Raw genomic sequence first — 24,337 nt, forward strand, 5'->3', positions numbered from 1 at the left:
ATCTTCCCACCTCAGCCTCCCAAGTATTTGGGACCACAGGTACGCACCACCATGCCCAGCTAATTTTTTTTACTATTTGTACTGACAAGGTCTGGCTATGTTGCCCAGGGTGGTCTCAAACTCCTGGGCTCAGGCAATCCTCTCACCTTAGCCTCCCAAAGTGCTGGGATTACAGGTGTGAGCCACCACGCCCAACTCGTGAAAGGACTTTGAAGTCATAAAGTTGTTTCCGTCTCCACCAATTCCCTTGTTGTTTCACTTTCGGTAAGCTGTGCCTCCAAAGTGGGGCTACAACATCCCCACTCCCTAGTAATCTAATGGCTGGAAGGCAGCCGTTTGATGTTAGGGTTCTTGGGGGATGTAGGATACATAGAGGTAGGTACATTCCTGCTACATACAGGTGGTCCCTTGTACAGATAGGCCCATCCCCAGGACTATTGCTGCTCACCAAGACATCAGGCCAAACCTAGAGACCCTGGCTTTGGGGATAATGGAACTTTGCAGTTCTAGGCTTGTGTATTAACACAGAGCTGAAGGGATCTTTAGAGATAATCTCATATGGACCCCTTCTTTTATTGGTGAAGTGATTCCTTCAGGACTTGGAGCTAGAACTCAAACCCTGGTCTCCTGAACTGCTCTCCCTCTTCCCCATTTGGACTAAACTGAGGGTCTTTGTCCCTCTTTTTTTCTTTTTTTCTTTTTCTTTTTTTTTTTTTTTGAAATGGAGTCTTACTCTGTCGCCAGGCTGGGGTGCGGTGGCGCGGTCTTGGCTCACTGCAACCTGTGCCTCCTGGGTTCAAGCGATTCTCCTGCCTCAGCCTCCCAAGTAGCTGGGATTACAGACACGCGCCACCATGCCCAGTTAATTTTGTATTTTTTTTTTTTTTTTTTATGAGATGGAGTCTCACTCTGTCGCCCAGGTTGGAGTGCAGTGGCCGGATCTCAGCTCACTGCAAGCTCCGCCTCCCGGGTTCACGCCATTCTCCTGCCTCAGCCTCCTAAGTAGCTGGGACTACAGGTGCCTGCCACCTCGCCCGGCTAGTTTTTTGTATTTTTTAGTAGAGACAGGGTTTCACCGTGTTAGCCAGGATGGTCTCGATCTCCTGACCTGGTGATCCACCCGTCTCGGCCTCCCAAAGTGCTGGGATTACAGGCTTGAGCCATCGCGCCCGGCCAATTTTGTATTTTTAGTAGAGATGGGGTTTCACCATGTTGGCCAGACTGGTCTTGAACTCCTGACCTTGTGATCTGATCGCCTCGGCCTTCCAAAGTGCTGGGATTACAGGCATGAGCCACCGCGCCTGGCTGTCCCTCTTGTTTCTAATTCCTGGTCTAGGGCCTGGCACAGAGCAGATGCTCAATACATATTTGTTTAATGAACAAACATTCAGCAGTGCTGTGCTTGGTATGCTGGGGGTTGAACCTCTCGAAATTGGCATGGGAAGGAAGAACAGATGGGGCTGCTGTGTGTTGGTGCTGTGGTGTTGCTTTGATGATGATTTTAGCCTTGGGCATTACAACATAGAGGTTTTAGGATCAAACAGCTCACCTGAGTCCTGCTTTGATTTGGCTTGAGAAGCCAGAAGTCTTGTGTAATGCCTACTTTGACTTTCACCTCCCCTAATTTTCCTTCATTGTTTTTTCTTTGATTAGTTCTTTGGAGTGACTTTCAAGATGGACTCTACTCTAACAGCAAGTGAAATCCGGCAGCGATTTATAGATTTCTTCAAGAGGAACGAGCATACCTACATTCACTCGTCTGCCACCATCCCATTGGATGACCCCACTTTGCTGTTTGCCAATGCGGGCATGAACCAGGTAAGGGTTTTTCCTTTTTTCTTGGCTGTTTGTTCACATAAGAGGCAGCAGAGTCGAGATAAAAGCACAGCCCTGGGGTCAGACCAATTCCGGTTCTGTCACTCCCTGTGTGATCTTGTGGAACTTTATGTGGTGGACCTCAGTTTCTTTGCAAAATAAGGAATAATATTGCCTGCCTGTAGGTTTTAGTGAGAGGCAAATAGGGTAAGGCATACAAAATGTTTAGCACAGTATTTCGCACATAGTAGGTACTCAAACATTAGTGGTTTTTTTTTTTTGTTTTTTTTTTTGGAGACGGTGTCTTGCTCTGTTGCCCAGGCTGTAGTGCAGTGGCACCATCTCAGCTCACTGCAAGCTCCACCTCCCAGGTTCACGCCATTCTCCTGCCTCAGCCTCCCGAGTAGCTGGGACTACAGGCACCCGCCACCACACCCGGCTAATTTTTTGTATTTTTAATAGAGACGGGGTTTCACCATGTTAACCAGGATGGTCTCTATCTCTTGACCTTATGATCCACCAACCTCGGCCTCCCAAAGTGTTGGGATTACAGGCATCAGCCATCGCACCTGGTCTCTTTTTTTGAGACAGAGTCTTGCTCTGTTGCCCAGGCTGGAGTGCAGTGGCACCATCTCCGCTCACTGCAAGCTCTGCCTCCCAGGTTCTTGCCATTCTCCTGCCCCAGCCTCCCGAGTAGCTGGGACTACAGGCGCCCACAACCACGCCCGGCTAATTTTTTGTATTTTTAGTAGAGACGAGGTTTCACTGTGTTAGCCAGTATGGTCTTGATTTCCTGACCTCGTGATCCACCTGCCTCGGCCTCCCAAAGTGCTGGGATTACAGCATGAGCCACCACGCCCGGCCAGCTATTATTCTTTAGAGAGAGGGTCTCACTTTGTCATCCTGGCTGAAGTGCAGTGGCATGATCCTAGCATGCTGTAGCCTCAGACTCCTGGGTTTAAGTGATCCTCTTACGTCAGCCTCCCAAGTAGCTAGAACTACAAGCATGCTCCAGCATGTCAGCTTTTAAAATTATTTTATTTATTTATTTTTTAATTTATTTATTGTTTTGAGACAGTCTCTCTCTGTCGCCCAGACTGGAGTGCAGTGGTGCAATCTTGGCTCACTGCAATCTCCGCCTCCTGAGTTCAAGCGATTCTCCTGCCTCAGCCTCCCAAGTCGCTGGAACTACAAGCATGCGCCACCATGCCTGGCTAATTATTGTATTTTTAGTGGAGACGGGGTTTCACTGTGTTGGCCAGACTGTTCTCGAACTCCTGACCTCAGGTCATCCACCCACCTCAGCCTCCCAAAGTGCTGGGATTATAGATGTGAGCCACCTTGCCTGGCCTAAATTATTTTATTTATTTATATGCAGAGATGGGGTCTCACCAAGGTGTTCAGGCTAGTCTCGAACCCATGGCCTCAAGTAATCCTCTTGCCTTAGCTGCCCAAAGTGCTGTGATTACAGGGCTAGGCTAAGCTACCACACCCCGCCCACCTAACCCCTTTCTTGAAACTATTGCCACCAGTGCCACTCTGGATCCATTGCTGAAGAAAATTTATTAGTACAGTTTGGGGAGGTTGAATGAAAAATATACGTGAGGCTGGGCACAGCGGCTCACGCCTGTAATCCCAACACTTTGGGAGGCCAAGGTAGACAGATCACTTGAATCCAGAAGTTTGAGACCAGCCTAGGGCAACATGGTGAAACCCTGTCTCTACTAAAAATACAAATATTAGCTAGGTGTAGTGGTGTATGCCTGTAGTCCCACCTTCTCGGGAGGCTGAGGCAGGATGATCACTTGAGCCTGGGAGTTCAAGGCTACAGTGAGCCCTGATCATACCACTGCACTTCAGCCTATGCAACATAGTGAGACCCTGTCTCAAAAAAGGAAAGAAAAGAAAAAGACGCAGCCGGGCGCGGTGGCTCAAGCCTGTAATCCCAGCACTTTGGGAGGCCGAGTCGGGCGGATCACGAGGTCGGGAGATCGAGAACATCCTGGCTAACACGGTGAAACCCCGTCTCTACTAAAAATACAAAAAACTAGCCGGGCGAGGTGGCGGGCGCCTGTAGTCCCAGCTACTCGGGAGGCTGAGGCAGGAGAATGGCGTAAACCCAGGGGGCGGAGCTTGCAGTGAGCTGAGATCCGGCCACTGCACTCCAGCCTGGGCGACAGAGCGAGACTCCGTCTCAAAAAAAAAAAAAAAAAAAAAAAAGAAAAGAAAAAGACATTTGAAAGGTTTATTGTGAGAGAAAAGGGTTAACTCTTGAAATGATGAAAGCACGACAAGTTTATAAAGGAGTTTAAGAGGAACTTGTCAGCATGTCTGTGACACTAAATACTTCCCAGGCTGGTTGTGGCTGAAGTGGGTTCAGGTTAGATGGTGTTCTCAGGGCTTTCCTGTGATGGTTCTCTTCCTGTGATGCTCACCCAGTGCATCTGCAGCCCTTAGGATGCTCCTCACTCTGGGATGAGTTGACATTTTCTTTTCTCTTAGGTGTCTTTTCTGGCATGGAAAGTTAGAAACAGTGGGAACATATTGTACCTCTTAAAATATTAACTATAAAATTACGAAAAATAGGGCACAGTGCCCCTGTAATTACATCTACTGAGGAGGCTGAGATGGGAGGATCACTCGAGCCTGGGAATTCCAAACCAGCTTGGGCAACACAGTGAGACTGGTCTCACAAAAAAATTATGCTACTTGGGAGACTGAGGCGGGAGAATCGCTGGAACCTGGGAGGCGGAGGTTGCAGTGAGCCGAGATGACGCCACTGCTCTCCAGCCTGGATGACAGAGTGAGACTCTGTCTCAAAAAAAAAAAAAAATTAATGGGCCAGGCACAATGGTTCATGCCTGTAATTCCAGCATTTTGGGAGGCCAAAGTAAGAGGATTGCTTGAGCCCAGGAGTTGGAGAGGAGCCTGGGCCACATAGGAAGACCCTGTCTGAAAGGAAAAGAAACAAAGAAAAATGGAAAAATTAGCTGGTGGTGGCTCACACCTGTAGTTCCAGCCTCTTGGGAGGCTGAGGTGGGAGGATTGCTTGAGCCCAGGAGGTTGAGGTGAGCCGTGATCATGCACTGGACTCCAGCCAGGGTGACAGAGCAAGACCCTGTCTCAAAATGGAAAAAAAAGAAAAATATTTTCAGTTATATGTGAGTCCTATGCATATACCTAGAATTGGAGGCACTAATTTTAGGTGGTCTTATTCAATGAGATAGGCTTTTGGAACCCTGGAAAGCTTCTGTTTCTATTCAGGCATACCTGGGTCCAAGCTTTGTCACCTCCCACATGAGCCGCCTCAACAAGAACCAGGGAGTCCAATGTTTGTAAACTTTTATTTTTTTTTTTTTGAGACAGAATTTTGCTCTTGTTGCCCAGGCTGGAGTGCAATGGTAAAATCTCAGCTCACTGCAGCCTCCCCTTCCCGAGTTCAAGTGATTCTTCTGCTTCAGTGGCTGGGATTATAGGTGTCTGCCGCCACACCTGGCTAATTTGTTTTTTGTTTTTTGTGGGTTTTTTTTGAGACAGAGTCTTGCTCTGTCTCTCAGGCTGGAGTGCAGCGGCGCAATCTCGGCTCACTGCAAGCTCTGCCTCCTGGGTTCATGCCATTCTCCTGCCTCAGCCTCCCGAGTAGCTGGGACTACAGGCGCCCGCCACCACGCCCGGCTAATTTTTTGTATTTTTTTTTAGTAGAGGCAGGGTTTCACCGTGTTGGCCAGGATGCTCTTGATCTCCTGACCTCGTGATCGGCCCGCCTCAGCCTCCCAAAGTGCTGGGATTACAAACATGAGCCACCGCACCCGGCCTAATTTTTATATTTTTAGTAGAGACGGGGTTTCGCCATGTTGGCCAGGCTGGTCTCGAACTCCTGGCCTCAGGTGATCCCGACGTATTGGCCTTCCAAAGTGCTAGGATTATAGGCGTAGGCCACCGTGCCTGGCCTTGTCGCCCAAGCTGGAATTCAGTGGCACAATCTCAGCTCACTGCAACCTCCGCCTCCCAGGTTCAAGCAGTTCTCCTGCCTCAACCTCCCAAGTAGCTGGGACTATAGGCAACCACCACCACGCCTCGCTAATTGTTGTATTTTTAGTAGAGATGGGGTTTCACCATCTTGGCCAGGCTGGTCTCGAACTCCTGACCTCGTGATCCGCCTGCTTCGGCCTCCCAAAGTGCTGGAATTACAGACGTGAGCCACCATGCCTGACCTTGTAAACATTTTCTTATTGACAATAGCTGTCAGCCTGCATGCAGCACTTACTATGTGCCAGGTGCTGCTCTTTGTCTTTCGCATACATTAAACTCATTTATGCCCAACTCTGTTGCCATCCCTACCGAGGCACTGAGAGTTCAAGTCAGTTGCTCACGTTCACATAGTTGGTAAGTGCCAGTGTGGACTTGAACCCTGATAGTCATTTCCTTAACCTTTGTGCCATATTGCCTCTTGATCAACAAATACCTTTTTTTTTTTCCCCCAATTCGAAATGATATTAGGCACCCAGCTAGGTGCCGGAAATACAGAGATGAGTGAGAGAGTGTTTGCTTTCAAGGAGTTCGTGATCTAGCACAAGACTGTCCAGTAGAATTTTTTGCAGTGACGGAAATGTTCTGTTCAACATGGCAGCCATCAGTCATGTGTGATTATTGAGCTAGTGTGATTGAGGAACAGAATTTCTAATTTTTTTTTTTCTTTGAGACAGATATAGCCCAGGCTGTGTAGCCCAGGCTGGAATGCAGTGGCACAATCTCGGCTCACTGCAACCTCTGCCTCCCGGGTTCAAGTGATTCTCCTGACTCAGCCTCCTGAGTAGCTGGGATTACAGGCATGCACCACCACGCCTGGCTAATTTTGCATTTTTAGTAGAAATAGGGTTTCTCCATGTTGGTCTGGTTGGTCTCGAACTCCCAACCTCAGGTGATGGACCCACCTCAGCCTCCTGAAGTGCTGGGGATTACAGGCATGAGCCACTGTGCCTGGCTGAGAATTTCTAATTTTTAAAAATATTGATTACTAATTATTTAATTTTACTTTTTGATTTTTTTAAAAATAGAGACAGGGTCTCCCTATGTTTCCCAGGCTGGTCTTGAACTCCTGGGGTCGAAGGAATCCTCCCTTCTTGGCCTCCCAAAGTGCTGGGATTACCGGCATGAGCCACCTTGCCTAGCCTAATTTTAATTCAGTTTTACATGGTCACAAGTGTCTAATGGTAAGACTGGGCATAGTGATTCACGCCTGTAATCCCAGCACTTTAGGAGGCTGAGGCGGGCAGATCACTTCGGATCACTTGGGTCAGGTGTTCGAGACCAGCCTGGCCAACATGACGAAACCCCGTCTCTACTGAAAAAAACAAAAATTAGCCAGGTGTACCTGTGCATGCCTGTAATCTCAGCTACTTGGGAGGCTGAGGCAAGAGAATCGCTTAAACCCGGGAGATGGAGGTTGCAGTGACCTGAGATTGCGCCACTGCACTTCAGCCTGGGTGACACAGACTGCATCTCAAAAAAAAAAAAAGAAAACCTGTTTGGTGGTTACCAAATTGAATAGCAGTGAATTGAACAGGTCTAGTGGGAAATATAAAGCAAAGTTAACAAATAACAATGACACATCAAAGCATGACTGGTACATCCTCAGAGCAAGGCCGTCCCAGCTAGATGACTGATACATCCAATCGTTCATCAACGTGCCGATTTTATTCCCTTAATATGTGTCAGGTTTTTTTTTCTTCTTCCTCACATTTACTGCCAAGTGAACATACCAATTTTCAGAATAAGTTCTTCCAGAAAGATGTTATAAGCCCTGAACATCAGAGACTTGTGAAGAAGCCCAGGTTTCACCACATCAACCTTTGGCTGTTAGATCTGGCAGGCCTTTCCCCTCTGCAGGTGGTGTCACTGGTGGTGTTGGGGACTGTTAGGGAGCTAGGTTCAAGGAGAAACTACTTCATGAGAGGCTACCCTCTGCTTTGGCTCCACCAGGCCACCTGTTCTGACATGTCTATATTCCAGGCATGTTAATCATGAACTGCACAGTTAGTGTGTGGTGGTCTCTTCCTGACAGTGTGTGGCCACCTGACATCACCTGCACCCTTTAAAAGTTGAACTGCTTTCCTTTTTTAGTTTAAACCCATCTTCCTGAACACAATTGACCCATCTCACCCCATGGCAAAGCTGAGCAGAGCCGCCAATACCCAGAAATGCATCCGGGCTGGGGGCAAACACAATGACCTGGACGATGTGGGCAAGGATGTCTATCATCACACCTTCTTCGAGATGTTGGGCTCTTGGTCTTTTGGAGATTACTTTAAGGTAAGTTCAGAGCAGGAGAACCACTAGGGTTTTGAGGAAAATGGTCTTTTCCACAGTGGGAACTGGGTGCTAATTTTGCATGTTTTAAAACGTGAAATATGTAGCTGATTCAGGAATGAATGGGATTTATTAATTCTAAGATTTCCTGGAAGTAGTGCTTGTAGTTTGATGATTTCAGTATATATTTGGATTTCTTCTATAAACTGATCTTGAATTTGATTGAGTTTAGAGTGAACGTGTTGTGATTTTGTGTCTTTGTTCCTAGGATCTGGTTTCATACTAAATAGATTTTGGTTTGGTGATGTTCCATATCTTTCTCTCTGTTCTTTTTGTAGGAATTGGCATGTAAGATGGCTCTGGAACTCCTCACTCAAGAGTTTGGCATTCCCATTGGAAGACTTTATGTTACTTACTTTGGCGGGGATGAAGCAGCTGGCTTAGAACCAGATCTGGAATGCAAACAGATCTGGCAAAATTTGGGGTAAGAATGCAGATCACTTCTTGAGAGTATGGAGGAGTGAAAAGACACTCAGTGCCAGAGTGGGGTTTTATGACCTGGAATACGTGGTCATTTCCCATCTCTGGGTTCATTTTGAGATGCCCAAGGGAGGAGTGAGGCGAGAGAATCTCTTGAACCCAGGAGATGGAGGTTGCAGTGACCTGAGATCGCTCTACACTCCAGCCTGGGTGACAGAGTAATTATTTTTAGATGCATTCATATCTATTTTTAATTTTTATTTTATTTATTTATTTATTTATTTTTTGAGACAGAGTCTTGCTCTGTCAGCTAGGCTGGAGTGCAGTGGCGCAGTCTCAGCTCACTGCAAGCTCTCCTTCCCAGGTTCACGCCATTCTCCTGCCTCAGCCTCCCAAGTAGCTGGTACTACAGGCTCCCGCCACCACGCCCAGCTAATTTTTTCATATTTTTAGTATCGACGGGGTTTCACTGTGTTAGCCAGGATGATCTTGATCTCCTGACCTTGTGATCTGCCCACCTTGGCCTCCCAAAGTGCTGGTATTACAAGCATCAGCCACCTAGCCCATCTTTTTTTTTTTTTTTTTTTTTTTTTTGAGACGGAGTCTCGCTGTGTCTCCCAGGCTGGAGTGCAGTGGTGTGATCTCGGCTCACTGCAAGCTCCGCCTCCCGAGTTCACGCCATTGTCCCGCCTCAGCCTCCCAAGTAGCTGAGACTACAGGCGCCCGCCACCACGCCCAGCTAGTTTTTTTTTTTTTTTTGTATTTTTAGTAGAGACGGGGTTTCACCATGTTAGCCAGGATAGTCTCGATCTCCTGACCTCGTGATCCACCCGCCTCGGCCTCCCAAAGTGCTGGGATTACAGGCTTGAGCCACCGCGCCCGGCCTCTTTTTTTTTTTTTTTTTGAGACGGAGTCTTGCTGTGTCACCCAGGCTGGAGTGCAGTGGCCGGATCTCAGCTCATTGCAAGCTCTGCCTCCCGGGTTTTTACGCCATTCTCCTGCCTCAGCCTCCCGAGTAGCTGGGACTACAGGCGCTCACCACCTCGCCCGGCTAGTTTTTTGTATTTTTTAGTAGAGACGGGGTTTCACCGTGTTACCCAGGATGGTCTCAAACTCCTGACGTCGTGATCCGCCCATCTTGGCCTCCCAAAGTGCTGGGATTACAGGCTTGAGACACCGCGCCTGGCCTCTTTTTTTTTTTTTTTTAAAGATAAGGGTCTCACTATGTTGGTCAGGCTGGTCTCGAACTCCTGACCTCAGGTGATTCGCCCACCTTGGCCTCCCGAAGTGCTGGGATTACAGGCGTGAGCCACTGCACCCGGCTGGAAAAAGGAATTTTTTTGTTTTGTTTTTTGAGATAGGGTCTCACTCTCAACCAGGCTGGAGTGCAGTGGTGTAATCATAGTTTACTGCCTGAGCTCAGGTGATCGTCCCATCTCAAGCCTCCCAAGTAACTAGGACTAGAAGCATGCACCACCTTCCTGGCTGGTTTTTGTATTTTTTGTAGGGACGGGGTTTTGCCGTGTTGCCCAGGCTGATCTTGAACTCCTGAGCTCAAGCAATCTGCCTGCCTTGGCCTTTCAAATTGCTGGAATTACAGACATCAGCCACTGTGGCTAACCAGTTTTTTTAAACATAATATAATTCTAAAGTATAGTAAATACTATAAAAGCTAAGACAGCAGGTGAGCTATATGTGTTCTGTGCTGTGAATTTAGTAGAATTTGTGAAGTGCTGCGTCAAGGAGAATCTGAACATGGGGTGTGTGCCCTCTGTAGATAGCTGAGCTGCCCATGATGTGTTTGCCTCATTTTCTTGTTCTTTTTACTTAATTCTTTTGTCCTTTAGTGCATAGCTTTTTACTATACTTGGAAATAGGGCTGCTTCTCTGTTTTTTTAATTACTTTTGCTCTAGATATATTATTCCAACCCAACTTCCCCTTTTACTTGATCTAAAACTCCTACTTGGTTGACTCTGTAGTCTAAGTGTAGTTGGAGTTTTGGGTAGTAACACATGTAAAAATTAAATATTAATCTTGACCCTGGTTTTTAAAATCCTCTTTTACTTGACTTCCTGTACTGTGTATCTACATTTCATTAAGCAAGCACAATCTTGTGTGTGTGTGTGAGACAGCTCTTACTCTGTCACCCAGGCTGGAGTGCAGTGGCATGATCACAGCTCACTGCAGCCTCAACTTCCTGGGCTCAAGTGATCCTCTTCCAAGTAGCTGGGACTACAGGTGTACATCACCCCACCCAGTTAATTTTTTTTTTTTTTTTTTTTTTTTGAGACGGAGTCTCGCTCTGTCGCCCAGGCTGGAGTGCAGTGGCACGATCTCGGCTCACTGCAAGCTCCGCCTCCTGGGTTTACGCCATTCTCCTGCCTCAGCCTCCTGAGTAGCTGGGACTACAGGCGCCCGCCACCGCGCCCGGCTAATTTTTTGTATTTTTAGTAGAGACGGGGTTTCACCGTGGTCTCGATCTCCTGACCTTGTGATCCGCCCGCCTCGGCCTCCCAAAGTGCTGGGATTACAGGCGTGAGCCACCACGCCCGGCCCCAGTTAATTTTTTAAATAATTTTTAGAGAGACTGGGTTTCTCCATGTTGCCCAGGCTGGTCTCGAACTCCTGAGTTCAAGCAATGTACATGGCTGTTTTCATTATTATGTGTTCCTTTCTAGGCCTTACTCATGTCCTTGTGTATTTTCATTGAGTTTTGATCATAGCATGTGTATATTTTGTGTTCTTTTCTATTGTAGGCACTCTTGAGAAGAGTCATGTTCTGTTTCTTTAGCAGGTTTTATGTGCAGGCTTAGCATTAGTAATTCTGAAGGTTGGAACTTCTTTATTAAAAATTCTAAGAATTTCTTTTCTTTTTTTTTTCTTTTTTGAGACAGAGGCTCGCTCTGTCGCCTAGGCTGGAGTGCAGTGATGTGAGCCACTGTGTGCGGCCAATCCTAAGAATTTCATTTGTGGTAGTTGTAAGTCTGGGCAGAACTCTTTGTTGGGGCTATAACTGGGCTTACCTTTACTCCTTTGTCAGGCTGGATGACACCAAAATCCTCCCAGGCAACATGAAGGATAACTTCTGGGAGATGGGTGACACAGGCCCCTGCGGTCCTTGCAGTGAGATACACTACGACCGGATTGGTGGTCGGGATGCCGCACACCTTGTCAACCAGGACGACCCTAATGTGCTGGAGATCTGGAACCTTGTGTTCATCCAGTATAACAGGTAGCCTTGGGGTCTACTCCATTCCTTTCCTTGAGCTGAGCAGGGGAAGAGGAACTCGGAGCTGTGTGGTTGTCTTCTCAGCTAAATGCTCATTTCTTTCTCAGATTACCCTTCTGATCTCTGGAACAAGGATAGGCCTGTTCTTTCAAGAACTAAGCCTTATTGCACCTAATAGCTTCTTGAGAGCTATTCCCATAATGTCATGCTTGCTGTACCTTTTTTTTTTTTGATGGAGTTTTGTTCTTGTTGCCTAGGCTGGAGTGCAATGGTGTGATCTTGGCTCACTGCAACCTCTGTGTCCCGGGTTCAAGCAGTTCTCCTGCCTCAGCCTCCCGAGTAGCTGGGATTATAGGCATGTGCCACCACGCCCAGCTAATTTTGTATTTTTAGTAGAGATGGGGTTTCCATGTTGGTCAGCCTGGTCTTGAACTGCTGACCTTGTGATCTGCCAGCCTTGGCCTCCCAAAGTGCTGGGATTATAGGTGTGAGCCACCGTGCCCAGCCAGAGATGGGGTTTTGCCATGTTGGCCAGGCTGGTCTCGAACTCCTGACCTCAAGTGATCCGCCCGCCTCGGCCTCCCAAAATGCTGGTATTACAGGCGTGAGCCATCATGCCCAGCCTTTTTTTTTTTTTTTTGAGGTGGAGTTTCACTCTTATTGCCCAGGCTGGAGTGCAATGGCGCGATCTCAGCTCACCACAACCTCCACCTCCCGGGTTCAAGTGACTCTGCTGCCTCAGCCTTCTGAGTAACTGAGATTACAGGTGTGTGCCACCACGCCTGGCTAATTTTGTATTTTTAGTAGAGATGGAGTTTCTCCATGTTGGTCAGGCTGGTCTCGAGCTCCCAACCTCAGGTGGTCCACCCCACCTCAGCCTCCCAAAGTGCTGGGATTACAGATTGAGCCACTGCGCCTGGCCTTGCCTCACTCTTAAACGAACCCCGGAGTAATTCTCCTTCCTTTATCACTCCACTTCCCTCTTCCCACCAAACCGGTCAATTGGCAGATGGTCACAGCCTGCAAACTGCTCTGTAAATGAATTTTAACCAGCAGGGACTGGAGAGATGGCAGCTTGAGTCTCTGCTTCAACCCCCTCTTCTTCTGGATCATACAGGGAAGCTGATGGCATTCTGAAACCTCTTCCCAAGAAAAGCATTGACACAGGGATGGGCCTGGAGCGACTGGTATCTGTGCTGCAGAATAAGATGTCCAACTATGACACTGACCTTTTTGTCCCTTACTTTGAAGCCATTCAGAAGGTACTGGTCCTATTGCAAACATTGCAAACTTCTGTGGAGTTTTCCAGGCTGGGTTCTTAACAGTGCTGTCAAAGAAAAAATGACCACATGCTTTGCCAGCTAAGGGTACCCATTTCCATTTGCTACTTCATTGTTAATAATGTGAGGCTCTAGACCTGAGACAGTGTAATTTTTGAGTCTAGGGACTGGCTGGAGTCTCTCCACTTCCCCAGTGTCACATTCTTGGGGTTATAGGATCTGGCAAGACGGGCATCCTTTCTCCTAATGCTCCTCAATCCTCTAGGAACGTCCTTGGGTGAGGTAGCCCCAGAAAGGCTGCTTCCTAAAGGGCTGCCTCCTGATTCTTACCTGTAGGGCACAGGTGCCCGACCGTACACTGGGAAGGTTGGTGCTGAGGATGCTGATGGGATTGACATGGCCTACCGGGTGCTGGCTGACCACGCTCGGACCATCACTGTGGCACTGGCTGATGGTGGCCGGCCTGACAACACAGGGCGCGGGTAAGTATGCTGCACACTGGGTAGTGTTTGGACTGGCACCACATGTGCTATGTATGACTCTCTATGAAACTTTTTTTTTTGTGAGATGGAGTGTTACCCTGTCGCCCAGGCTGGAGTGCAATGGTGTGATCTCGGCTCACTGCAATCTCTGCCTCCTGGGTTCAGGCGATTCTGCCTCAGCCTCCCAAGTAGCTGGGATTACAGGTGCACACCACCATGCCTGGCTTATTTTTGTATTTTTAGTAGAGATGGTTGTTTTTTTGTTTGTTTGTTTGTTTGTTTGTTTTTTGAGACGGAGTCTTGCTCTGTCACCCAGGCTGGAGTGCAGTGGCCGGATCTCAGCTCACTGCAAGCTCCGCCTCCCGGGTTTACGCCATTCTCCTGCCTCAGCCTCCCGAGTAGCTGGGACTACAGGCGCCCGCCACCTCACCCGGCTATTTTTTTGTATTTTTTAGTAGAGACGGGGTTTCACCGTGTTAGCCGGGATCGTCTCTTGATCTCCTGACCTCGTGATCCGCCCGTCTCGGCCTCCCAAAGTGCTGGGATTACAGGCTTGAGCCACCGCGCCCGGCCTTGTTTGTTTGTTTTTTTGAGACGGAGTCTCGCTGTGTCACCCAGGCTGGAGTGCAGTGGTGTGATCTCGGCTCACTGCAAGCTCCGCCTCCCAGGTTCACGCCATTCTCCTGCCTCAGCCTCCCGAGTAGCTGGGACTGCAGGCACCTGCCACTGCGCCCGGCTAGTTTTTTGTATTTTTAGTAGAGACGGGGTTTCACCGTGTTAGCCAGGACGGTCTCGATCTCCTGACCTCGTGATCCACCCACCTCGACCTCCCAAAGTGCTGGGATTACAGGCATGAGCCACCGCGCCTGGCCTTTTGTTGTTGTTTTTGAGACAGTTTCGCTTTTGTTGCCCGGGCTGAGTGCAATTTCCTGATCTCGGCTCACCGCATCCTCCACCTCTCGGGTTCAAGCGATTCATCTGCCTCAGCCTCCCAAGTAGATGGGATTACAGGCATGCGCCACCATGCCTAACTTGGTATTTTTAGTAAAGATGGGGTTTCTCCATGTTGGTCAGGCTGGTCTCAGACTCCCAACCTCAGGTGATCCGCCAGCCTCGGCCTTCCAAAGTGCTGGGCTTACAGGTGTGAGCCACTGTGCCCAGCCAGAGATGGGGTTTTGCCATGTTGGCCAGGCTGGTCTCGAACTCCTGACCTCAGATGATCCACCCGCCATGGCCTCCCAAAGTGCTGGGATTACAGGTGTCAGCCACCACGCCTGGCCTTTTTATTGAAACTTAAAGCCATCCTTCGTTATTGTTTCCTTGTCTTTTGGGCAGTTGGAAGAATCCCTCCACCGCTTTTTTAAGAGATGAAGGGAGTTTCAGCTACTGTCACATAGTTGCCACTATCCTAAATCTCTGCTGCTGAGTACAGATGATAAGGATTGTATTTAAAGTTGCCTGATAGGAGATTGGCAGGGGCAGGGTATTGACCAGCCCTGGGAAGCTCTGTTACTGACAGGCAGGACCTGGGATCACCGGCATCAAGTACACATCTTGTCTGTCTTGCCTTCCTATATGGGTAACTGAATGTGAAAGGAAAACAAACCAGCGTTTACTCTAGGCAAGCCTTGATGGGTATTTGTGGGTATGTTACTGAGTCTTACACTAAAATTAATGACCTTGGGGAATGCAAAAGTGCATGCTTAGGATAAAAGAAAGTTCCTGAAAGAGGTGTTGCTTTGGGTAGGATTCCAACGGATTCACGACAAAACCCTCAGCTGGGAATGTTGGGGACTAGTTTCTGCCTCTTACAGGTATGTGTTGAGACGGATTCTCCGCCGAGCTGTCCGGTACGCCCATGAAAAGCTCAATGCCAGCAGGGGCTTCTTTGCTACATTAGTAGATGTTGTTGTACAGTCCCTGGTAGGTTCATTTCTCTGCTTACCCTTCTGTGCTAAAGCAATCCGTTAAGAGGGATGGGGTGGGAGAGGGCATACTGCTAAGGAGCTTTTTGTTGTTGTTTTTTGAGACAGAGTCTTGCTGTGTCGCCCAGGCTGGAGTGCAATGGCATGATCTCGGCTCACTGCAACCTCCGCCTCCTGGGTTCAAGCTATTCTCCTGTCTCAGCCTCCCAAGTAACTGGGATTACAGGCACACACCGCCATGCCCAGCTGATTTTTTCTATTTTAGTAGAGACGGGGTTTCACCGTGTTGCCCATGCTGGTCTTGAACTCCTGAGCTCAGCCTTGGCTTCCCAAAGTGGTAGGATTACAGGCATGAGCCACTGCACCCTGCTAAGGAGGTTTTTTTTTTTCTTTTGAGATGGAGTCTCGCTCTGTCACCCAGGCTGGAGTGCAGTGGTGTGATCTCCACTCGCTGCAAGCTCCGCCTCCTGGGTTCCCACCATTCTCCTGCCTCAGCCTCCTGTGTAGCTGGGACTACAGGCACCCACCACCGCGCCCGGCTAATTTTTGTATTTTTTTTTTTTATTTTTTTATTTTTTTTATTTTTTTTTTTTTATTGAGACGGAGTCTCGCTCTGCCGCCCAGGCTGGAGTGCTGTGGCCGGATCTCAGCTCACTGCAAGCTCCGCCTCCCGGGTTCCCGCCATTCTCCTGCCTGAGCCTCCCGAGTAGCTGGGACTACAGGCGCCCGCCACCTCGCCCGGCTAGTTTTTTGTATTTTTTAGTAGAGACGGGGTTTCATCGTGTTAGCCAGGATGGTCTCGATCTCCTGACCTCCTGATCCGCCCGTCTCGGCCTCCCAAAGTGCTGGGATTACAGGCTTGAGCCACCGCGCCCGGCCAATTTTTGTATTTTTAGTAGAGACGGGGTTTCACCATGTTAGTCAGGATGGTCTCAATCTCGTGACCTTGTGATCCGCCCGTCTCGGCCTCCCAAAGTGCTGGGATTACAGGTGTGAGCCACCGCGCCCGGCCAGGAGGTTTTTTAAGAGGGGGTAGGGAATAGTCTTTGGTTTCATCCAGCCCCTCATCTTGCTTCCCCTTTGTCAGGGAGATGCATTTCCTGAGCTGAGGAAGGACCCAGACATGGTGAAGGACATCATTAATGAAGAAGAGGTGCAGTTTCTCAAGACTCTCAGCAGAGGGCGTCGCATCCTGGACAGGAAAATTCAGAGCCTGGGAGACAGCAAGACCATTCCCGGTAGGGACCAGTTTTTGCACTTCTCCATCCTGGCCGTTTGATCTTTCTGGGAAACACAAGCCCTTTCTCACAGACTTGACTGTGGGCTCCCGTGTGTCTGAGGCTGAACATAGCTTGATTGAACTGCTTTTGGTGCAAACTGGAATTTATGGTAAAATGGTAAAAGCAATGCATCATTGTGGCAAAGTATTCAAACGATACAGAATACAAAAGTGTTCAGAAAAAGAAAATCCTTTTTCCCAGGGGCAAGGTGAGGGTAGATTTTTTTTCTTAGAGGGAACAACTCTTAACAGTTTGGTGTATAACTCTTCAGGATTCTTCTGTTTGCATGCAAATAAATACATGTAGGTATTTGTGGGTGTGTATTTTTCAAGCAAGAGTGGGAATATTTGATATATACTGTTTTGCAATTTGGGGAAAATAAATTCCAAAGATTTTTTTCCCCTTTTTATTGAAGTATAACAAACAAGGGAAAAGCTTGATGAATTTTCACAAATTGAACACACTTATGTTCAGATCAAGAGAGAGATTTGTTGGCCAGGCACGGTGGCTCACACCTGTAATCCTAGCACTTTGGGAGGCCGAGGCAGGCGGATCACGAGTTCATGAGTTCAAGACCGGCCTTCCCAACATGGCAAAACCCTGGCAAAACCCTAATGTTTGTAAAAATACAAAACATTAGCTGGGTGTGGTGGCATGCACCTGTAATCCCAGCTACTCAGGAGGCTGAGAGAGGAGAATCGCTTGAACCCGGGAGGTGGAGGTAGCAGTGAGCCAAAATCATGCCATTGCACTCCAGCCTGGGCAACAAGAAAAAAGAAATAGAAAATTGTCCAGGTGAGGTTTTGATTATTATTTTTATTTATTTATTTATTTATTTGTTTTTGAGATGGAGTCTCGCTCTGTTGCCCAGGCGGGAGTGCGGTGGTGTGATCTTGGCTCACTGCAAACTCTGCCTCCTGGGTTCACGCCATTCTCCTGCCTCAGCCTCCCAAGTAGCTAGGACTACAGGTGCCCACCACCAAGCCCGGCAAATTTTTTGTATTTGTAGTAGAGACGGGGTTTCACCGTGGTAGTCAGGATGGTCTCGATCTCCTGACCTCGTGATCCACCCGCCTCAGCCTCTCAAAGTACTGGGATTACAGGCATGAGCCACTGTGCCCAGCCTAGGTGAGGTTTAAAAAGAAAAAAAGATTAAAAAAAAAACAAAATCTAGAATTGTATCAGGACATCCATTGTGTTTCCCCCAGGTTAACTGGAAAACATGCGTTGGATTTTCTGATGGGCACCCAGGGCCGATACTGACTGGCCTTATCTCTTTAATTCCTTCTGCCAATCCCAGCATCCTCTTGGAGGACTTGGCATGGAAAAGGGGCCATCTGTGTTTTTTGACACACCTCCTTTGTGCTGTGTAGGAGACACTGCTTGGCTCCTCTATGACACCTATGGGTTTCCAGTGGATCTGACTGGACTGATTGCTGAAGAGAAGGGCCTGGTGGTAGACATGGATGGCTTTGAAGAGGAGAGGAAACTGGCCCAGGTAAAGAACTTGGAGAGTGAGCAGGAAACCCAGCACCTTCCAACTCAGCACCACTTGGCTGCAGACCGAGCATGAGTTTCCTTCCATTAAAGTCTTTGAAGTCCTTTTTCCCCTAGACCAGTGGTTCATAAGCGGGGGCGAGTGTGCCTTCCAGGGGGCAATTGGCAGTAATGTCTGAAGACATTTTTGGTTTTCACAACCAGGGGCAGATCCTGCTGTCATGTACTTGGTAGAGGCCAGGGTGCCGCTCAGCATCCCACACTGCAAGAGGATCCTCCACAACAGAGAATGATCTGGCCCCAAATGTCAGTAGTGCCAGGATTGAAAAACCCTGTTCTGGCAGTTTACGCTGGGCATAGTTTAGCCAGTTCCAGTCCTTTGGAATCCCTTTTCTCCTACTGTAGTGTAACTTACGCTTGTTTCTCTTGCTGACAGCTGAAATCACAGGGCAAGGGAGCCGGTGGGGAAGATCTCATTATGCTGGACATTTACGCTATCGAAGAGCTCCGGGCACGGGGTCTGGAGGTTACAGATGATTCCCCAAAGTACAATTACCATTTGGACTTCAGTGGTAGCTACGGTATGGTGCTCTGCTCCTTCCACTTCTGAGCATTCTGCCCCGTATCTGGAGGGTGTTTGAAAAATTGTTTCTCAAGATTAGCTATCCAGCAAACTGCTGACAGCCTCTCCTGGAGTGCCGTACAGTCACGCTATGCACTTCTATACACACAGGCACCCTTGGCTGGAAGTTTTCTTAGCTCTCTTTTGAAATAATTATCATCACGGGAAGTTGTGGAAAAAAAAAAAAAAAAGGCCGGGCGCGGTGGCTCAAGTCTGTAATCCCAGCACTTTGGGAGGCCGAGACGGGCGGATCACGAGGTCAGGAGATCGAGACCATCCTGGATAACACAGTGAAACCCCGTCTCTACTAAAAAAACAAAAAACTAGCCGGGTGACGTGGCGGGCACCTGTAGTCCCAGCTACTCGGGAGGCTGAGGCAGGAGAATGGCGTAAACCCGGGAGGCACAGCTTGCAGTGAGCTGAGATCCGGCGACTGCACTCCAGCCTGGGCAGCAGAGCGAGACTCCGTCTCAAAAAAAAAAAAAAAAAATTGTAGGAAGGGTCTCACACCCTTTGTCCAGTTTCCTCTAATTGTAACATCATGCAGGAAACTGGGCAGTTGACATTGATACAATCCACAATGACTATTAGAATGCTATTAGGGGCCTGGTGCTGTGGCTCACACCTGTAATCCCAACATTTTGTGAGGCCAGGGCAGGTGGATCACCTAAGGCAGGAGTTTGAAACTATCCTGACCAACATGGTGAAACCCTGTCTCTATTGAAAATACGGAAATTAGCTGGGTGTGGTGGTGCGTGCCTGTAATCCCAGCTACTTAGGAGGCTGAGGCAGGAGAATCACCTGAACCTGGGAGGCAGAGGTTGCAGTGAGGCGAGATCATGCCATTGCACTCCAGCCCGGACAACAAGAGTGAAACTCCATCTTGGAAAAAAAAGAATGGTATTAGGATTCTATTATCCTAATGCTATTAGAATGCTATTATCCATATAGCATTCTTTTTTTTTTTTTTTTTTCCTGAGATGGAATCTAGCTCTGTTGCCCAGGCTGGAGTGCAATGGCATGATCTTGGCTCACTGTAACCTCCACCTCCTGGATTTAAGCGATTCTCCTGCGTCAGCCTCCTGAGTAGCTGGGATTACAGGCACATGCCACCATGCCCAGCTAATTTTTGTATTTTTAGTAGAGATGGGGTTTCACCATGTTTGCCAGGCTGGTCTCGAACTCCTGACCTCTTGATCTGCCTGCCTCGGCCTCCCAAAGTGCTGGGATTACAGGGGGGAGCCACCTCGCCCGGCTGGATAATAGTATTCTAATGTTAAGAAACAAAGCTGGTGCAGTGGCTCATGCCTGTAATCCCAGCACTTTGGAATGTGAGCGGGGGTGGATCACTTGAGCTCCGGAGTGTGAGACCAGTCTGGGCAACGTGGCAAAACCATGTCTCTACCAAAAATACAAAAATTAGCTGGGTGTGGTGACGCACGCCTGTAGTTCTAGCTACTTGTGGGCCTGAGGCAGGAGGATCACTTGAGCCTGGGAGATTGAGGCTGCAGTCAGCCATATTTGTGCCACTGCACTCCAGCCTGGGCTACAGAGTAAGACCCTGCCTCAAAAAAATAAATTGGCAATACATATTTTTGCTGCTTTCTTGCCCTGGTATAAAACAATCTTTTTTTTTTTTAGATGGCATTTCGCTCTGTCACCCAGGCTGGAGTGCAGTAGCGCAATCTTGGCTCACTGCAACTTCTGCCTCCCAGCTTCAAGCGATTCTCCTGCCTGAGCTTCCCAAGTAGCTGGGATTACAGGCATGTGCCACCATGCCCGTCTAATTTTTATATTTTAGTAGACATGGGGTTTCACCATGTTGGCCTGGGTGGTCTCGAAATCCTGAGCTCAGGTTATCCACCCATCTTGGCCTCCCAAAGTGCCAGGATGACAGGTGTGAGCCACCATGCCCAGCCGAGAACAATATTATACCTGAATCTATTCAAGCGAGCCTACAAAATGAGTATATTCTTTATGAGTTGACCTTGGACTAGGGGAATTTATTGGCCCTCTTTTTTTTTTTTTTTGAGACAGAGTCTCACTCTGTCACCCAGGCTGGAGTGCAGTGGCGTGATCTCGGCTCAGTGCAACCTCTGCCTCCCGGGTTCAAGCGATTCTCTTGCCTCAGCCTCCCGAGTAGCTGCGACTACAGGCCTGTGCCACCACGCCCAGCTAATTTTTTGTATTTTTAGTAGAGACGGGGTTTCACCATGTTAGCCAGGATGGTCTCCATCTCCTGACCTTGTGATCCACCCACCTTGGCCTCCCAAAGTGCTGGGATTACAGGCCTGAGCCACCGCGCCTGGCCTATAACTACTCTTAAAGATCCACTAATCTCATGCACTAAGTTTCTGCTCAGTAGCTCAGAGTTAGGGTAACCCAATGTCCCAGTTTTAACACTGAAAGTCTGCATCCCAGGAAACCCCTCAGCCCTAAAAATTGGGACAGTTGGTCACCTGACAGAGTGTTGCATTCTTTGATGGGAAGCCCTTTTTTTTGCTGTTTTGTTTTGTTTCGTTTTTTGAGATGGAGTCTTGCTGCTTTGTCGCCCAGGTTGGAGTGCAGTCGCGCGATCTAGGCTCACTGCAAGCTCCGCCTCCCGGGTTTACGTCATTCTCCTGCCTTAGCCTCCCAAGTAGCTGGGACTACAGGCACCCACCACCATGGTAGGCTAATGGTTTGTATTTTTAGTAGAGACGAGGTTTCACTGTGTTAGCCAGGATGGTCTTGATCTCCTGACCTCGTGATCCGCCCACCTCAGCCTCACAAAGTGCTGGGATTACAGGGCAAGCCACTGCGCCGGCTGCGAAGCCCTTTCATAGTCTAATGGGTTTGCTTCCAAAATACAATTGGACAATTTGGAGCTAAGAAGAGTTTGAGAAAGAGAATCCAGCAAAAGTCTGCTAAGAAGGCATGAGAAGGTCATTGACCCACTGTCCCCTTTCTGTGCATTCCCTCGAGCAGTATTTGAGAACACAGTGGCTACAGTGATGGCTCTGCGCAGGGAGAAGATGTTCGTGGAAGAGGTGTCCACAGGCCAGGAGTGTGGAGTGGTGCTGGACAAGACCTGTTTCTATGCTGAGCAAGGAGGGCAGATCTATGACGAAGGCTACCTGGTGAAGGTGGATGACAGCAGCGAGGATGTGAGCCAACAGTTCTTCTTCCTTGTTAGCCGAGGAGGGTCAGGCATGGAGCCGGGGAGCTGCTTTTGCCCCACAGTGCTCCAGGCCTTGGGAGCAGTCCTGACACCCCTTTGGGTTGGGTTCCATGGTCAGTATTTTTGAAGCTGAGGGAGCTGCTGCTTGTACCTGTTGCTTTCCTGGCCACTGGGTACCCTCATAGAAATATTTTTGCAGCCAGGGTGCAAGTTTCCTACAAGCTTTGCACCTTAAAAAGGAGAGGCAGCTCTCTGAAGGGGAGGTGTCCTTGTAGAAAACTCAGCCTAGAGCTCTGCTGCTGCTGAATGAGTTACTTTGTCTCCCTAGGCTTCAGGTTCTTTATGGAAGCTTTTAAATATTCTAAGAATGCGGCTGGGCACAGTGGCTCATGCCTGTAATCCTAGCACTTTGGGAGACCAAGGTGGATCACCCGAGGTCAGGAGTTTGAGACCACCCTGGCCAACATGGTGAAACCCTGTCTCTACTAAACTACAAAAATTAGCTGGGCATAATAGCGGATGCCTGTAATCCCAGCTGCTCGGGAGGCTGATAGGGGAGAATCGTTTGAACCCAGGAGACGGTGGTTGCAGTGAGCTGAGATTGCGCCACTGCACTCCAGCCTGGGCGACTGAGCAAGACTGTCTCAAAAAAAAAAAAATCTAAGATGCTTCTTAATATCGTGTGTGTCTGTGTGTGTGCACAAATAAATTTTTTTTTTTTTTTTTTTTTTTTTTGATGGAGTCTCACTCTGTAGCCCAGGCTGGAGTGCAGTGTCACGATCTTGGCTCACTGCAACCTCTGCCTCCTGGGTTCAAGCAATTCTCCTGCCTCAGCCTCCTAAGTAGCTGGAATCATAGGCACTTGCCATCATACGTGGCTCATTTTTGTATTTTTTTTAGTAGAAATGGGATTTTACCATGTTGGCCAGGGTGGTCTTAAACTCCTGGCCTCGGGTGATCTACTTGTCTTAGCCTCCCAAAGTGCTGGGATTACAGGCATAAGCCACTGCACCTGGCCTATTATATTTAATAATATTAATGGAATATGTGTGTGTGTACAATTTACATATGTAAAGAGAATTTTTTATATACATGAATTTATATTGAAAATAGAAGAAAATTTATATATTTTTAAGGATTTATTTATTGCTCTCCTCCTTGACCCCTCTTAGAAAACAGAGTTTACGGTGAAGAATGCTCAGGTCCGAGGAGGGTATGTGCTACACATCGGAACGATCTACGGTGACCTGAAAGTGGGAGATCAGGTCCGGTTGTTTATTGATGAGGTGAGTTGGGTTACTGTGGCCCCCATTGGATTTGGTTAGTAATCACCTTCTCCTCTGGCTTTAAATTGTCCTGTCACTGTTATCATTCCCTAGTGACATTGTAAGTAGACCGCAGGGGTTAATTTCAGTGCATTTGGTGGATTGTGAGGGATGCAACTAAGAGTTAATCTGTATGTTCCCAAGTCAGTGATTTCACCAGTGATTTCAGTTAAGATCCTGTGGACTTGCTTTCATGGATTGCTTTTCTTTTTTTTTTGAGACGGAGCCTCGCTGTGTCTCCCAGGCTGGAGTGCAGTGGCGTGATCTCGGCTCACTGCAAGCTCCGCCTCCCGGGTTCACGCCATTCTTCCGCCTCAGCCTCCCAAGTAGCTGAGACTACAGGCGCCCACCACCACGCCCGGCTAGTTTTTTGTATTTTTAGTAGAGATGGGGTTTCACCATGTTAGCCAGGATACTCTCGATCTCCTGACCTCGTGATCCACCCGCCTCGGCCTCCCAAAGTGCTGGGATTACAGGCTTAAGCCACCGCGCCCGGCCATGGATTGCTTTTCTAATCTTACCTACTTTCATCAGGAGCCAAGGATGCTGAAGAATGAAGAGGTAGGCTCTGTGGCATGTGACAGAGCTCCAGAGTAAGAGTAGCTTAAAACAGAATAGCAGTGTATGTTCTGAAAAGCTCGAGCTGATATGGAGGCTCTGCCCCACAGAGTCAGAGGGCCTGGCTTCTCCTCACCTGTCACTCCAACTTCTTTCCTGGGGCGTTGCCTTTGATTTCCTGGTTCAGAGGATAGCTATCAGATCCACTGTCTAAGCCAGGGGTTGGCAAACTTTGTGTAAATAACGATACTAAATATTTTTGGCTTTGTGGACCACATGCTTTTGGTCATGGCTACTCAGCTCTGTGGTTGGAGTGTACAAGTAGCCATTGACCATACGTAAACGAACAGGTGTGTCTGCTGTAAACTTGTTTA

The 24,337-nt window shown here is 48.4% G+C and overlaps 1 protein-coding gene across 2 annotated transcripts in view; it reads left to right on the forward strand.

Moving 5' to 3' along the window:
• Positions 1–24,337, forward strand: part of AARS1 (alanyl-tRNA synthetase 1) — a 37,829-nt gene that overhangs the window by 5,355 nt on the left and 8,137 nt on the right. For both annotated transcript variants that reach the window (XM_071084922.1, XM_071084923.1), the window contains exons 2-13: positions 1,654–1,818; positions 7,939–8,127; positions 8,463–8,608; positions 11,646–11,837; positions 12,952–13,096; positions 13,451–13,596; positions 15,411–15,519; positions 16,609–16,759; positions 18,175–18,299; positions 18,735–18,879; positions 21,888–22,066; positions 23,253–23,366. In XM_071084922.1, the coding sequence (XP_070941023.1) occupies positions 1,675–1,818; positions 7,939–8,127; positions 8,463–8,608; positions 11,646–11,837; positions 12,952–13,096; positions 13,451–13,596; positions 15,411–15,519; positions 16,609–16,759; positions 18,175–18,299; positions 18,735–18,879; positions 21,888–22,066; positions 23,253–23,366 (1,785 nt within the window). In that variant the 5' untranslated portion in view covers positions 1,654–1,674. The remainder of the gene's footprint in view (positions 1–1,653; positions 1,819–7,938; positions 8,128–8,462; positions 8,609–11,645; positions 11,838–12,951; positions 13,097–13,450; positions 13,597–15,410; positions 15,520–16,608; positions 16,760–18,174; positions 18,300–18,734; positions 18,880–21,887; positions 22,067–23,252; positions 23,367–24,337) is intronic.

The sequence above is a fragment of the Macaca nemestrina genome, chromosome 18 (genome assembly GCF_043159975.1).
Source record: "Macaca nemestrina isolate mMacNem1 chromosome 18, mMacNem.hap1, whole genome shotgun sequence".
In the NCBI taxonomy this organism is placed as follows: domain Eukaryota; kingdom Metazoa; phylum Chordata; class Mammalia; order Primates; family Cercopithecidae; genus Macaca; species Macaca nemestrina.